The 12547-nt window shown below is 36.4% G+C and overlaps 1 protein-coding gene across 3 annotated transcripts in view; it reads right to left on the bottom strand.

Annotated features, from left to right (window-relative positions):
* USH2A (usherin) overlaps window positions 1-12547 on the bottom strand; it is a 378126-nt gene that overhangs the window by 137882 nt on the left and 227697 nt on the right. For all 3 annotated transcript variants that reach the window (XR_005562590.1, XM_039378797.1, XM_039378798.1), the window contains exons 39-40: window positions 533-683; window positions 224-366 (exon numbers count right to left, since the gene is read on the bottom strand). Coding sequence is in view for 2 of the 3 variants with exons in the window: in XM_039378797.1 (XP_039234731.1) it covers window positions 224-366; window positions 533-683 (294 nt within the window). In the remaining variant the exon portion in view is untranslated. The remainder of the gene's footprint in view (window positions 1-223; window positions 367-532; window positions 684-12547) is intronic.

The following is a 12547-nucleotide window of genomic DNA, read 5'->3' as shown; positions in this document are numbered from 1 at the left end:
AATATACACAAAATATACATGTAAATATTCATATTTTTTAATGAAAATCTAAGAGAAGAGATACTTGATCTCTTAGGAGTCATTCCTGCAAGTTAGTATTACAGAAGGAAATATAGGATTGCTATTTAACCAAAAAAGCTAGATAACTTAAAGAAATTACGTACAATGGCAGCTGAACCGTTATTTATATTTTCTGCTAAAGGGAGTTAAATAAGATCCTTACTGTCCTCTGCTGTAGTCATTGAAGTCCAGTTGCTATAAGTATTGCCATAACCATTGGAGGCAACCACTCTCATCTCATACTCAGTGTATGGTTGAAGGTCTCCAACCCTGTGCTGTAAAGAAGCAGTAGGGCTGGGAAGCAAACTGCAAAGAAAAACAGCACGAGTTACATCATAAAGCATCTCAGCACTTAAAGACTAAAACATTACATCTTGTAACAAAACCAGCCACCCTAAAGGTGAGCCACATTTAAGATAACAGGACTTCTCTTGCTGAGCACTTGACGGTGGCCTCGCTATGGTCTGCGTACTCTAAAATGTCACCAGCAGAATTCCTCCGCCGCATCTGGAGTTGGTAGCTGGGCGTGCCTGGGGCGTTGTTGCGAACTGGTGTAGACCAGACAACCTGAAGACTGGTCGGGGTGGCAGATGAAAGCCTTGGAGGCATCACGCCATCTGGAGCTGTTGAAAAACATGGATGAATTAGAGCAGAGAAAACCATGGAGAACATATGCCGCGTGGAAACAAAATGCTCCATATACTGGAAAAACTGTTCCTCAGGATCAAAAGTAATGTTGACATGGTCCATTTAGTTTAACATTTTCACTACTGAACAATGGTATTTCTTAATTTTCTTCTTTCCAACACAGTTACGTGAATATCATTTTGCTAAAAGCAAACCTCCAAACACCAAAAGTAATTCAGAAGCAACATATTTTCTACCACCTGTTCAAATATTATCTACTTCTCCTTGTGCCCAGCTCTGCCACCCCGAGAAGCTAAGAAAATGCCCACAGAAATGCTACCGAGCAAGAGTAAAACTGATCAGAATTTTTATAATTCAGATACCTTCTTACCGTTATGAATGAATAATAATTTAAAAGGAAACAGAAGAAATTTTAAGCGAAGAATGTCTTTGGGTAGAAATCAAAATAGATTCACTGAAATATCAGACTCTAGTCCACTGTTTTGTTAAGGAAATTAATTTTTATGAAGTCCAAGGAACTGCAGATCAAAACATGTCAGTAATGATACCACCAATGACCTTTAACTGCATGCAGTAAAAAGAACTATGCCAATTTGCACCTGTGAGTTTATGGCTTTTTTTTTTCTTTAAAAGAAATCAATCTTTCTGCATATAAACACATCTGGAACTTTATATATAATGTAAAGCTGTAGCCATAGCTCTGTAGCTTTTTTCCAGAGAGTTAAAATACTGGAAAGTTACTGTCTTTGTAATTTAAACTCTTGTATAATAGTTTTGCTTTTCATGGTCCAGTAGTTACTATTTGCTTTTCTCCTTTGGTCTTTCCAAAAGAAATGTTTTTAGTTGTTGTTATTTTCTTCTTCTCTCTATTGGAAAAAAACAGTCTCACAGATTTGTAACTTTAAGTGTAGTTGTAAGCCTCAGGGCGTAAGTTGGAAGTTTTAAGATGAGCAACAGTAAACTTACAATAAGTTTTACGATTTTCATTTACCACTTGTATATGAGTTGGTTACTAGGAGGAAAGAAAGAGACTTTGTGATGCATAGTTTGAATCATTCTCTCCCTGAAACAGGTGAAAGGATGCATTGACTCCAAAAAGGAGAGTCATCAGTCTTCTATAATAATTTTTTATTTATACTGATATATACATACAGAGACATGTGAACTAGGATCTGACATTTTTACTCTGATTATACATAGTTATACCTAAGTAAAATTTTTCAGTTCCAGTTCTACATTGTATTACGTAGAAATGCACAAGACATACCCTGCTCCAATCTAGATATTTATTCCCTTTACTTTAAGTTCAAGGTCTGCTAGTTCTCATACAAAATTTTTACTAAAGACTGGAATACTGGTGTTATGACAAGGTATTTTACTTCTGAGAATTTGCCCCTAGCCCTGCAGCCCTCCTGTGTTTTCCAGGACACGATGAAGTGGAACAGAATCTCCAGCTTCCATCACTCCCTTATGCTCCTCTCTGTCACTGTGAAAAAGAAAACATAATCTGGGGACTTGAGCCAGCCTGGCTGCCTTTGAATGTTCCCTCCTGCTGCTGTTACTAGACCTAGGCAATAAGGCTCCAGTAAATCCCAAGTAAACCTGAAAATCCTCCTGTTTCCAAATCCAGAGGATCTCTGAGACTAAGGTAATTCATGGTCTGCAAATCCATTGCCAATACCTTCAAGGCCAATCAAAAGCTTGTGAGCACCTCAACTCAGAGGGAAGAAGATGGCTGATTTAACTTAAACAGCCCCCAATATTCCTCCAGCTGAGCCACCAAAACCAAACATCTGCACACCAAATGTGTCTGTATGTGAAGTTCACTCTCACAGTAAAATGGAGAAAATAGATTTACCTCACTTAACATTGTTCTGTTTAGCAGCAACATAAGTGATGTTGGATTTAAGTTGTACAATAAGAGGTTTTAAATCTTATGAATGTAAAGTACAATACTCACAGATAATCATGAATTATTTTGGCATCCTTTATGAAGTGATTCCTGAAGTTGTAAGCAGGTAAATGGAGCCAGCACGATAAAGATGACACAATTAATGTAAAAACTTGTAGTAGAGGATTTTTAAGTATTTTTATAAGCTGACACCAATGGGAAAACTCAATATCCCTTCAAAGCAGGGTACTACCTCATTTAAAACTAAACTGTCTGCAGCTTAAAATGCACCAGAAATTCTACACAGGAAAACAAGCTACATCTAAAAATGAATCTAATTAGCTGACCTGTAATTTGGCCAGGAAGCCAAAGTTCACATTGTTACTGAGGAGACAGTGTGAGCAACTCACTGAGGAGGCAGAAGCGTTAAATTTATTTCCAGTTCTGTCAGGACACATCACTTCACCTTTGTCTTTCATTTACCAATCTGTTAAATGGAGATAATAATACTTATCCTCCTTTGTAAAGCTCTCTGAGATCTACAAAGTAAAAGCTCTGATTAATCTTTATGTATGTAGAGAGGTGGCTATTACAGCGATACAGGAATGTTCATCAAAAAACAAAGATGTAGCTGTCTAAATGTCAATAACAATTCCACTGTGTCGATGTTATTTTAATGGCGTAGGTAATCTCTGCTAAATGTTCAAATCTCTTCTACCAACAAAAGCACAGCATAGGGAAGAGTAGAAAATTTGGACAAATCTCTACTGTGAAAGTCGATTGACCTGTAGAACAAGCTAAGCCCACTACTTTCAAACCAACACATTCGAACATACAGCAAATTTATTTATTTGAAAGACTTCCTGTAGCCCACAGGTAATGTCCTCAGCTATGCACCAGCAAGTGTTCTCAGCTCAATGCTTCCAAAGGAATGGGGTAGGGGGGCAGGAAGGTATAGCAAATAAATTGTCAAGTCTCTGCTGAGTCATAATGAGAGAGGCACTCTATTAAACTAATCACGATTTGCTCATTAAAACTACAGAGCACTTACCCCCCAAAATGGTAATTCTAATTTGCACACAAAACATCCTCTGACTATTTCAAACACTCCTCATCACCAAGGTCTTCAGTGTAACATTTCCCTCAGCTTAACCCTTTTTATCCAATCCATATTCCCAAGAGACTCCTTACTACCCAAGTAATAACTGGCAACAAGCAATAATTCTACTGTGAATTTCGCAACAGAAGAGCTATGTATCTATCAGCTTGATATATCATCTTTAAGATGCAATGTTGCTCAAAAAACTCCCCTTGAGCTTTAATATGACCCTCAGGGGGCAAGCACTCCACTTGCAACCTACTGAATCAACATCTAGCCCAGTAAATTCTCACTTAGCAGGGCAGAAAGTCATGCCTTGTATATGAAGAGACTACAAAGGCAGAATAAAATATTTAATCAGATGTCAATTCTAATCAAAGAATTAATAAACAGTTCCACAAAACAATAAAAACTGAAAGCTGTTTCAAGATGACAATTATACATTGTTTTCCAGATACTCAGGTACACGCAAATAGGTCAAGAAAGATCCCATCCATGCTTAGCCAGTAATGTGCTATGCAGCCTTTGAAAAGTGCCCCAACTTCTTGCCTCAATTTCCTTATCTTAAACAACATATGCAGTAACAGCTTAAGTATTTGTTTATTTTAGGACAGCAAGCATTGTGTGAAATGATTGTGCTTAAATTTTTATTCCATGGTGAAAGCTTATTTTTTTCTGAGAGTTATTCATTATATTTATCATGAGGATTTATCTGAAATGTAAATTCTCCGAAAGTAGATGACTGAGTAGGACTATAAAAAGGTGAACAACCACTAGGACAATACTAGATTATTTAGTCATAAAAATATCTGCACTATTAATCTTTCATGAGAAGAAGAAAACCAGCAGAGCTCGATTACATACCTATTAAATTGGTGCAAACTCACACCAATTTTGAAGTGTCACTGTTTTTAACAGTGATCAGATATATTTGCCCCACTGTATCCATAATATCTCTAGATAGGCAGCTAGAAGAGTTTGGAACTATGTAAATGTAACTCTAAAATTTGACACATCTGCATATATAAAATATTTGGCACAGATGATACCTTTGTACCTTATAAAATATATTTCAAACACACGGATGCAAATGATAACTGCAGGTATCTAACTACAGAGGAGGAAAATAGGCTTTCCACAGTGTGTGCCATAACAGCAAGGAAAAGTTTCAGACTGCCTTTAGATGAATGTCTCGCTCTGTCATGACTACTCTTCCTCTTTTCCAGGTTCAATTCGCAAACCCCATTTCTTTATCTCATTGTAGTGCTTGTTCAGATACTCCTGATTTATTTTCTATTTTAGGTGCCCATACTGAGATCATCTCATTATGGCACTTTTTAAGGCAATATGTTCTGCACGTTGACATTTGTTTCTTCTGATTTTCCCAGGTATGCCTGTTATCTAGTTGTTTGCTCAGTCCAAATAATTCCAGTCATTGCATTCCCCATAATTCTCAACATGGGCATGTGTTTTTGTTTTATTTCAGTGAAAGACAGGCCATGATGCTGGGCCATATGTCATCACGAGAACGGCATGCTAGTTATAAACCTTTATCTCTTGGCAAAGCAGAAGATTGCTTTTTTTGTTTCTTATCTTCACAGGTTCATTGAAGTTTACTCCAGTCTGGTTTTTAACCCTCTTTTCCCAGTTATTTTTTCTTCTCGGCATATCATGAATTTAAGCAGTTGGTTTTGATTTTTTCATTCAATATATATGTTCAACCATGTTGTTTTTCACACTCTCAATGACTAGAGAATGCAGAGAATATTCTTGTATTTTCTTTCTAATTTTATAATTTCATTGATGGATGTTTTCAGTTACAGTTATATCTCCATCCAATAATACACATACTAAGGACAACACACCCTTATTCAACATGCAACCGTGCACGTGGCAACATAAAATGTGAAAGGTTCATGGTGGCCTTCTTGCTTTCCCCTCTCTGGCACATTTGCCTTGGGAAGTAAGGAAGCTGTGTTTGGGGAAAAAGTAACTAGAGAGACATAAAGGAGTAGCTTAAAGCCTTCATAAACTTTGGAGTAAATCCAATCTTTAATGTTACTTGTGTTTGTAAGGCACAATATCATTGAGAAAAATATGATGTCTGAAAAAAAATCTAAAATTTATTTGTATCTCAACTGAGTGTGTAAGCTCTAACTGCAGATTTTTCTCCACTTGCACTATTTGGTATTCCAAGTTGCAGAGCACAATTTTAGTAAGGCCCTAAAAATCAACTTAGGCTTTACTCCATGACCTGCAAACATGAAGTTTAAGACAACTGTCTTTTGAAATCCCAAAGCAGGCTTACTTATTCCTCATTAATACTGTTCTAGCTAAAAAAAAAAAAAAAAAAAATGAAATCAGACATCCCCCCTCCTTTTAATGAACTTTTCTTCATGTACAACCTCAACACCTACAATCCGGGCCTGGGTCTCAAGTAAAAATATGTGTAAGAGATGCTCAGTTCCTAAGTGCTGTATTTTACTGAGGTCAACACCATAAAAATGTCTTATAGATTTGTCACCTTACCTTTACATAAGAAGTAAACTGCCTTCCTTCCTCATGCTAGGTAGAAGTTTGTCCATCTTACTCAGCAAGAACTTTACTAAACTCTAAAAGCTACAAAAGAATGCCAATAAGCAATTAGCTGAATGATTAATGATTTTAATACCTGTAATAAAGACATTGGCTAGAATTTATAACTGCCCAGTAAAACTAATTATTCATCAGACTGTTTAAAAGGATGGCTAGCCAATAACTGCCATATCACAACGTTAATTTTTTTTTAAATACTATGAGGAAAAAACATAAGGAATGGTATTACAAAATCAGGCAGAAACTGCAATTAAACAAACAGCTCCTGCTGGTTAATTGTGAGTCTGGTTACCAGAGAATTAAATATCTCTGTGAAGTAGCTTTGAGAAACTACCAGATCTGTCTCTTTTTATTTACGGGGACAGATGTGGCAAGAGCAGAGGGAACAAGATCCTGTCTATCTTCATGCAACAGCTTCAGCTTCCTGCATGAAGCAGCTTTAGAGATTAATTTCAGGAGAATTTTTGGGTTTGTTTTTTTTATTATTATTGATGGGGTTTTTTGTAGCTGGTTGTTTGGGGCTTGGGGCTTTTTTGTTGTGTTTTTTTTTTTTTAAAGGAAGATGGTGAAATTTGACAGCACCTTCAGAATCTTACAGCTTCCCTAATATCTGGTATCAGAGAGCTATGACCAGAGGTAGGTATGGTAGCTTCTACACTGATGGAAACATCTCTGGTGAGAGTCTTGTAGATTGCTAGTGAGGAGACTCTCAGCTAAATTAAAATTTCTTTCTAAATGTTGGTACAATTTCAGAGAACTGCAGGCTGGCTTTTAAACATTAGATAGTTCTGGAAATCTAAAGGCTTCCAAAAAGCAAACAAAAAAAATGTATTATTCAGGTTGGGAAAAGACCAGTGAAGAAAGTTTAAACCTAACTTAAAGAACATTAGCTTAAAGAACAGTAGAAAAGTGATAGGCATATAGGAATCTTCAGCTTCCCAAAAGTTTTGCAACAACAAAGAGAATCCTGGGAAACAAGACATAGAGCAATGGGATTAAATTTCTGCAACAAAGTTTTCAAATCTACATCAGACTAAACAATTGTTTAACAGAAATGAGATAAATTGATTTTAAGGAAAGTAGATGCACAAGCTGATTTTCCAATCAACTCTTTTTCAATCTAATAGTTCAATGGAGGGGACTCTAACATCATAGAGGATGAAGAAAGATAAAAGAAAAAGGTACAGAGGTGTTGATGTTACAAGAAGCATATGTATCAGTCTGAAATATAATTTGTTGAAAATTAATTTTTAATATTGATTTATTTTATGACTGAAAGCTAAAGGTTAACATGATATTCAAAACCATGGCCTCTGCAAATATTGTTTCCTATATAAGGTTTTCAAGAACTGGAACAGGCTGCCCAGGGAAGTAGTGAAGTCACTGTCCCTGGAGGTATCTAAAAGATGTATAGAAGTGGTGCACAGGGACACGGATTAGTGGTGGACTAGGTAGTGTTAGGATAAAGGTTGGTCTTGATCTTAAAGGTCTTTTCCTGCCTAAATGATTCTATATCTCCACCCAGTGTGGCAAAAGAAACTAAGAAAATACAGCAACCTTAACTGAATGCTAAAGAAAGTGAGACACTTAGAAAAGACGTGAATGTTGTCATTAAATAAGAAGTCTCCTGGTTCAAGTAACAGCATGATGTGCACTCCTGCATGATGAATGTGTCAGAGAACTGTTAAAGAACAGGCTACCCTGGTGGTAGAAAACTCAAGTTTTACCAGTTGATTTGCATTTTGACAGAAGCATCAGTTTACATATTTCTGTATGTACAGACTGGAGAAAAATACAGGTTTACAAATAAATTAGATCTGCAAAAAGATTACCTATATTATTTTTAATCCATAAATTTCTTGGAGTACACAATGGACAGTGTGAAATACTACCATTTCTGATGGAAACCAAGCTTGAGGTGCCCATAAATAGAAAATGGATCTGACAAGATGATAGATTAGATCGTGTTAGGGTGCCACTATGCACAGTGGGTGGTGCAGTCTTATTATATCTTGAATATCCTACAGGTATCTGTGAGATCCAGGTCACTGGACTTCCTTTTGGCCTTGAAATAACTGTGGCCATAACAGACTTTCCCCCCCTCAAATTCTTTCCTTACTTGCAGAAAGAAAAGAGGTTCTCTCAAAGTTTCTGCTCCTAGTAATCAAGGCAACAGAGTCGGCTTTTGTTCACAGCTACTAATTAACTTCTTTATGCCATACATGGTAATCAGAAAAAAAACTTTGTCTCATTGTCAATGTCTTTTTATAGGGAAAGTGGGAGGCAGGCGTTAAAAAAGGAGTTATTCTTCCCACCTGTGGTTGTTAAGAAAGGAGTTATTCTTCCCACCTGTGGTTGTTGTCCCCATCCCTCTCATGTCCCCCACAGACAGCATGAACAGAAGGTCTGACTCTCCAGCATGTCTGAAGGGATCAGCTCTTTGTCATAGCTCTGCCAAACCACTGCATCCCTTCAAGCTGCCACCTCTTCTCCTTCCCTTTCTGTTACAAAAAAGTGTGCATATACACACCACATTTCCAATGGCACTTACATGCTATTTTGAAATGAAGTTTCTGAAAGTTTTTGTTTATTCTAACTTAGCTAATCTTCTGAAATATATTGTTATGAAATGTATGTACATGACATATGAGAAAAGCAACTAGTTCTTGGATGTTTTGTTCATGTCTATCAAAAGGCACCGTAAGAGTGCACTAGGGAATACGTTGTCAAAGAAACCATGGAATTTTACCTTCTCATTTCCCATTTTCTCTAAGGTGTAGGTGCTTATCACAACAATATGAAAGTGTCTTCTATGTCAATGCACGGATATAAATATATTCCCCCTGAAAGTCATGAAGGAAATTCAGAAATTTGTAATGTACAAAATCTCATAAATGCTACCAACTCTAACTTTACAGACTAGGAGTCTCATCTTTGCAAGAAATGTTGTTCACCTAAAGACAGCAGAAGTCATGCCCTTAAAATATCACATACATAATTCTTTGAAAATTTACTTCTTCAAAAGTCTTCTAAAATTTTGCTTCCTGGAAGTCTTTTTCAGTAGCAACCATATTCTCACAAATGGAAGTTGTTTTTTTTAAAAAAAAAAGGAAAAAATCATATACTACTTTGCTCCAATCTTCAAGCTATTAAAAAGCATATTATCTTTTCCTGTTCACCTGAGTTGGACAAGGCTGAAAACAGTAATATCAAAGCAACAATACTTATTAAGTAGAAACTCTGGTTTGTGTGTCATCTTAACCTGCTTCTCAATTCACTCTGAGGCATTCAAAGCATATACACTTTGAAGTAGCCTATACTCTCTAGTTTTCTTCTGCAAAGAACAGCATATGTCAGGTTCAGACAAAATACCAAAAATGACTGTACAGTTTATTAAAAGCCTATTTTTTCCTCTCTCTCTCTCTCTCTTTCTCTCTCTTTAACAAAAGTCTAATTTAGTTGTTGTTCCCTTAGGTACAAAGTACACAGTTCATAATTCATTTGATATAAAATGTCAGTTTAGATTTTTGCACTTCTTTGATAAATGAGAAAAAACACGTACCTTTCAATTTCCTTCTACGATGCTTTACTAGCAAAAGCCCCCCTCCCATTGTGCTGCTCAAAGACCTTTGCGTTAAATTAAACATCAAGATTCAGAAACGGCAGGGAATGATATTTCCGAGACATACAGTACAAATACATGAGACTGGGAAAAAAGGTAATGATTTTTCCTACCAGTAAAGTGATGTCTCCCAAAGAGCATCTTTGATCCTTGAATTAGTTCTCAGTTATAATTTAATATATCAAAACTGTCAGCAGCTTTCCTTACATTTAAACATAAAGTGATATAGTCAGTTCCACAAAGAGCAAAATACAACATTCAGGGGCTTTCACCCACCCCAACATGTGCTTGTGACTCCATCAATATTAATGGGGGAAAGTCTGTGTGCATCAAAGGAGATGGCAGAGAATTAATTTAATTATATCTGTCATCATTACCAGTATAGAGAGTTTTTAATAAATAACCAAATCTTGCTGTTGATCAACATGCAAAACTTTCTGGGTGGGTAATCTGCACAATGGAAAACAGAAGAATCAAAAATTCAGTTCTGGAAATAAAGCTGTTATAATTAGGAAAATAATAACAAACCACTGTGTATTATTCTGTTATGTAACACATGAGGCCAAGGGAAACAAATCTGAACTATTACATTTACAGAGTAAACAAGAATTCTTATCACTTCTCAAAATTGCCAACTGCAATGCTACGGCTGTCACTTCATGTTACAGTCTCGTTCAACAGCTGCAGTATCAATAAATTAAGCTGTATGAGAAAATAGCAATAGGATCACATTCTGATGCTCATGCTGACTAAATCCGGATCCAAGAATGCCCAGAACTCAGCACCTGCTCCTCTTGCCCTCTTTGCCACTGACACATACAGTGCCCCACCCCAATTTGGGAAGCGTCATTTGCCCTGGGTTGCAATAGTACCTGCTCAGTCTTTTCTCCCAATAAATAAGACTTCTCCACACACACACACACACACACACAGGGTAGTAGAGTTCCAACAGGATAGATGGACAGTATTCTGCATTCCTTTCTTACGAACCCAGAGATTAGCACATTGGCCAGCAACCGGGAGACAGGAATGTTAGCCATTTTAGGATGAATAATCCAGATCTCCTTTTTTTTCAATCAGTGCTCTAACACTGAGATAAGCTATGAAAGAATATGAAAGGTGACACCTCCATTCCACCTAACTGTGTCAAAAATCCCTGTTTTTATGAATCGGTCCCCCAACAAATTTGGCATTGCAGTTGACAGAAATATGATCCAGTGCTATATGCTGAAGCAAAATATTTAACATTTAAGGTGAATAAAAAGCAATTCAGACAAGACTATTCCCCCTGGAAATAATCTGTGCAAAATATATAGTTAATTTGATGAACAGGGCAAAAAGATTACAAGCTTTTATAGCTGAGCTATCCACATAGAAATGTTCATACAGCATTATTAAGTAGCTACTCATCAGTTAGTGTCCTGTTCTAGATACTTTTAACAAATAAACCATTTATACGAATTAACCCTGGACTTCATTTCCTCAGATAATGCTGAGGAACACATAAATCCACTGGAATTGGTGGAAGTGTGTCAATATAAACAGTGAATGATCTGTTCTCAAGTATTTTTACTGAAAAGACCTTGGCTACTGTGGTCTTGTTCAAAATCAGGCAGCCTAATTGATTAAAAGTCTTAGTAACACCGTCACATGTTATTCAAACCCAAACAAGGCTGACTGTGTTTTGCCTTATGTGCCACAAGACATGTCAGAGCAGTTATCCTAATCTACACATACTATCCACCATAGCTTGAGGTAAATACCTTGGCAATACTTACTCTCTAAAATACAGATTTGCTTCAAGACTTTGACAAAAATAAAGAGCCAGGGGAAATTTCCTCACCTTTGTTGGTTTTTAAAACATAGACTGAAAGGGTTAAATCTTCAACACAGAATATTTGCAGCTGATTAATTCAGTTTACAACCATCAGTTGAATATTTTGGAGAGCAGCATCACTTTCTTACAAATAACCCTCTCATATAGGCTTCTTAGTATGTAAGAGCACTCACAACTTCAATGGAACGAAAAATAGAGGAAAATATATTCTTTCTTTATATAATGCCATATCTTCACTTATTCAACTTCCCTTCTTTATATATGTACTATCAGAGATGTGTAGATAGTCTAAAATCAGTCAACCTGGATTCATGTGTTTTCTCTGTACACACTGGCTGCATTCAACTATGGTGACACCTTTCACTGAGAAGCAATCCCCCAGCCTAAACTAAGGAACAAGAAGAAAGGCTGACAAACCTTGACATGTATATTACGCTTTTCAGCATGAGAAGGAACACAACATTTTCTTCTGTTGCTAACACATGCCTCTCATTATCTGTAAAATGGGAATAACAACCTTCAATCACTTCAGAAGCCTACTGAAAATCTGAATTAGAAAATATTTGTAAAAATCAGAACAGCAAATAGGTCAGGATACAAATAGTAAGGATTAATATAATTCAATACTGGGCGTATCCCACTGTAACATGAAATACATTAATTCCCTTTCTCATTTTACTCACCTGGAATTAATCTAAGAGTACAGTATTTCTTTGTCAGGGGAATAAATATGATCTCCATAGAGATTCAAAGATTAAAAAAAGACAGAAAAAGATCATGTATACATGAACATGC

Source organism: Pipra filicauda, unplaced genomic scaffold (assembly GCF_003945595.2).
Source record: "Pipra filicauda isolate LSUMZ 115617 unplaced genomic scaffold, ASM394559v2 scaffold147_size4022426_pilon, whole genome shotgun sequence".
Lineage (NCBI taxonomy): Eukaryota > Metazoa > Chordata > Aves > Passeriformes > Pipridae > Pipra > Pipra filicauda.
This window is presented reverse-complemented; position numbering and strand designations above follow the sequence as displayed.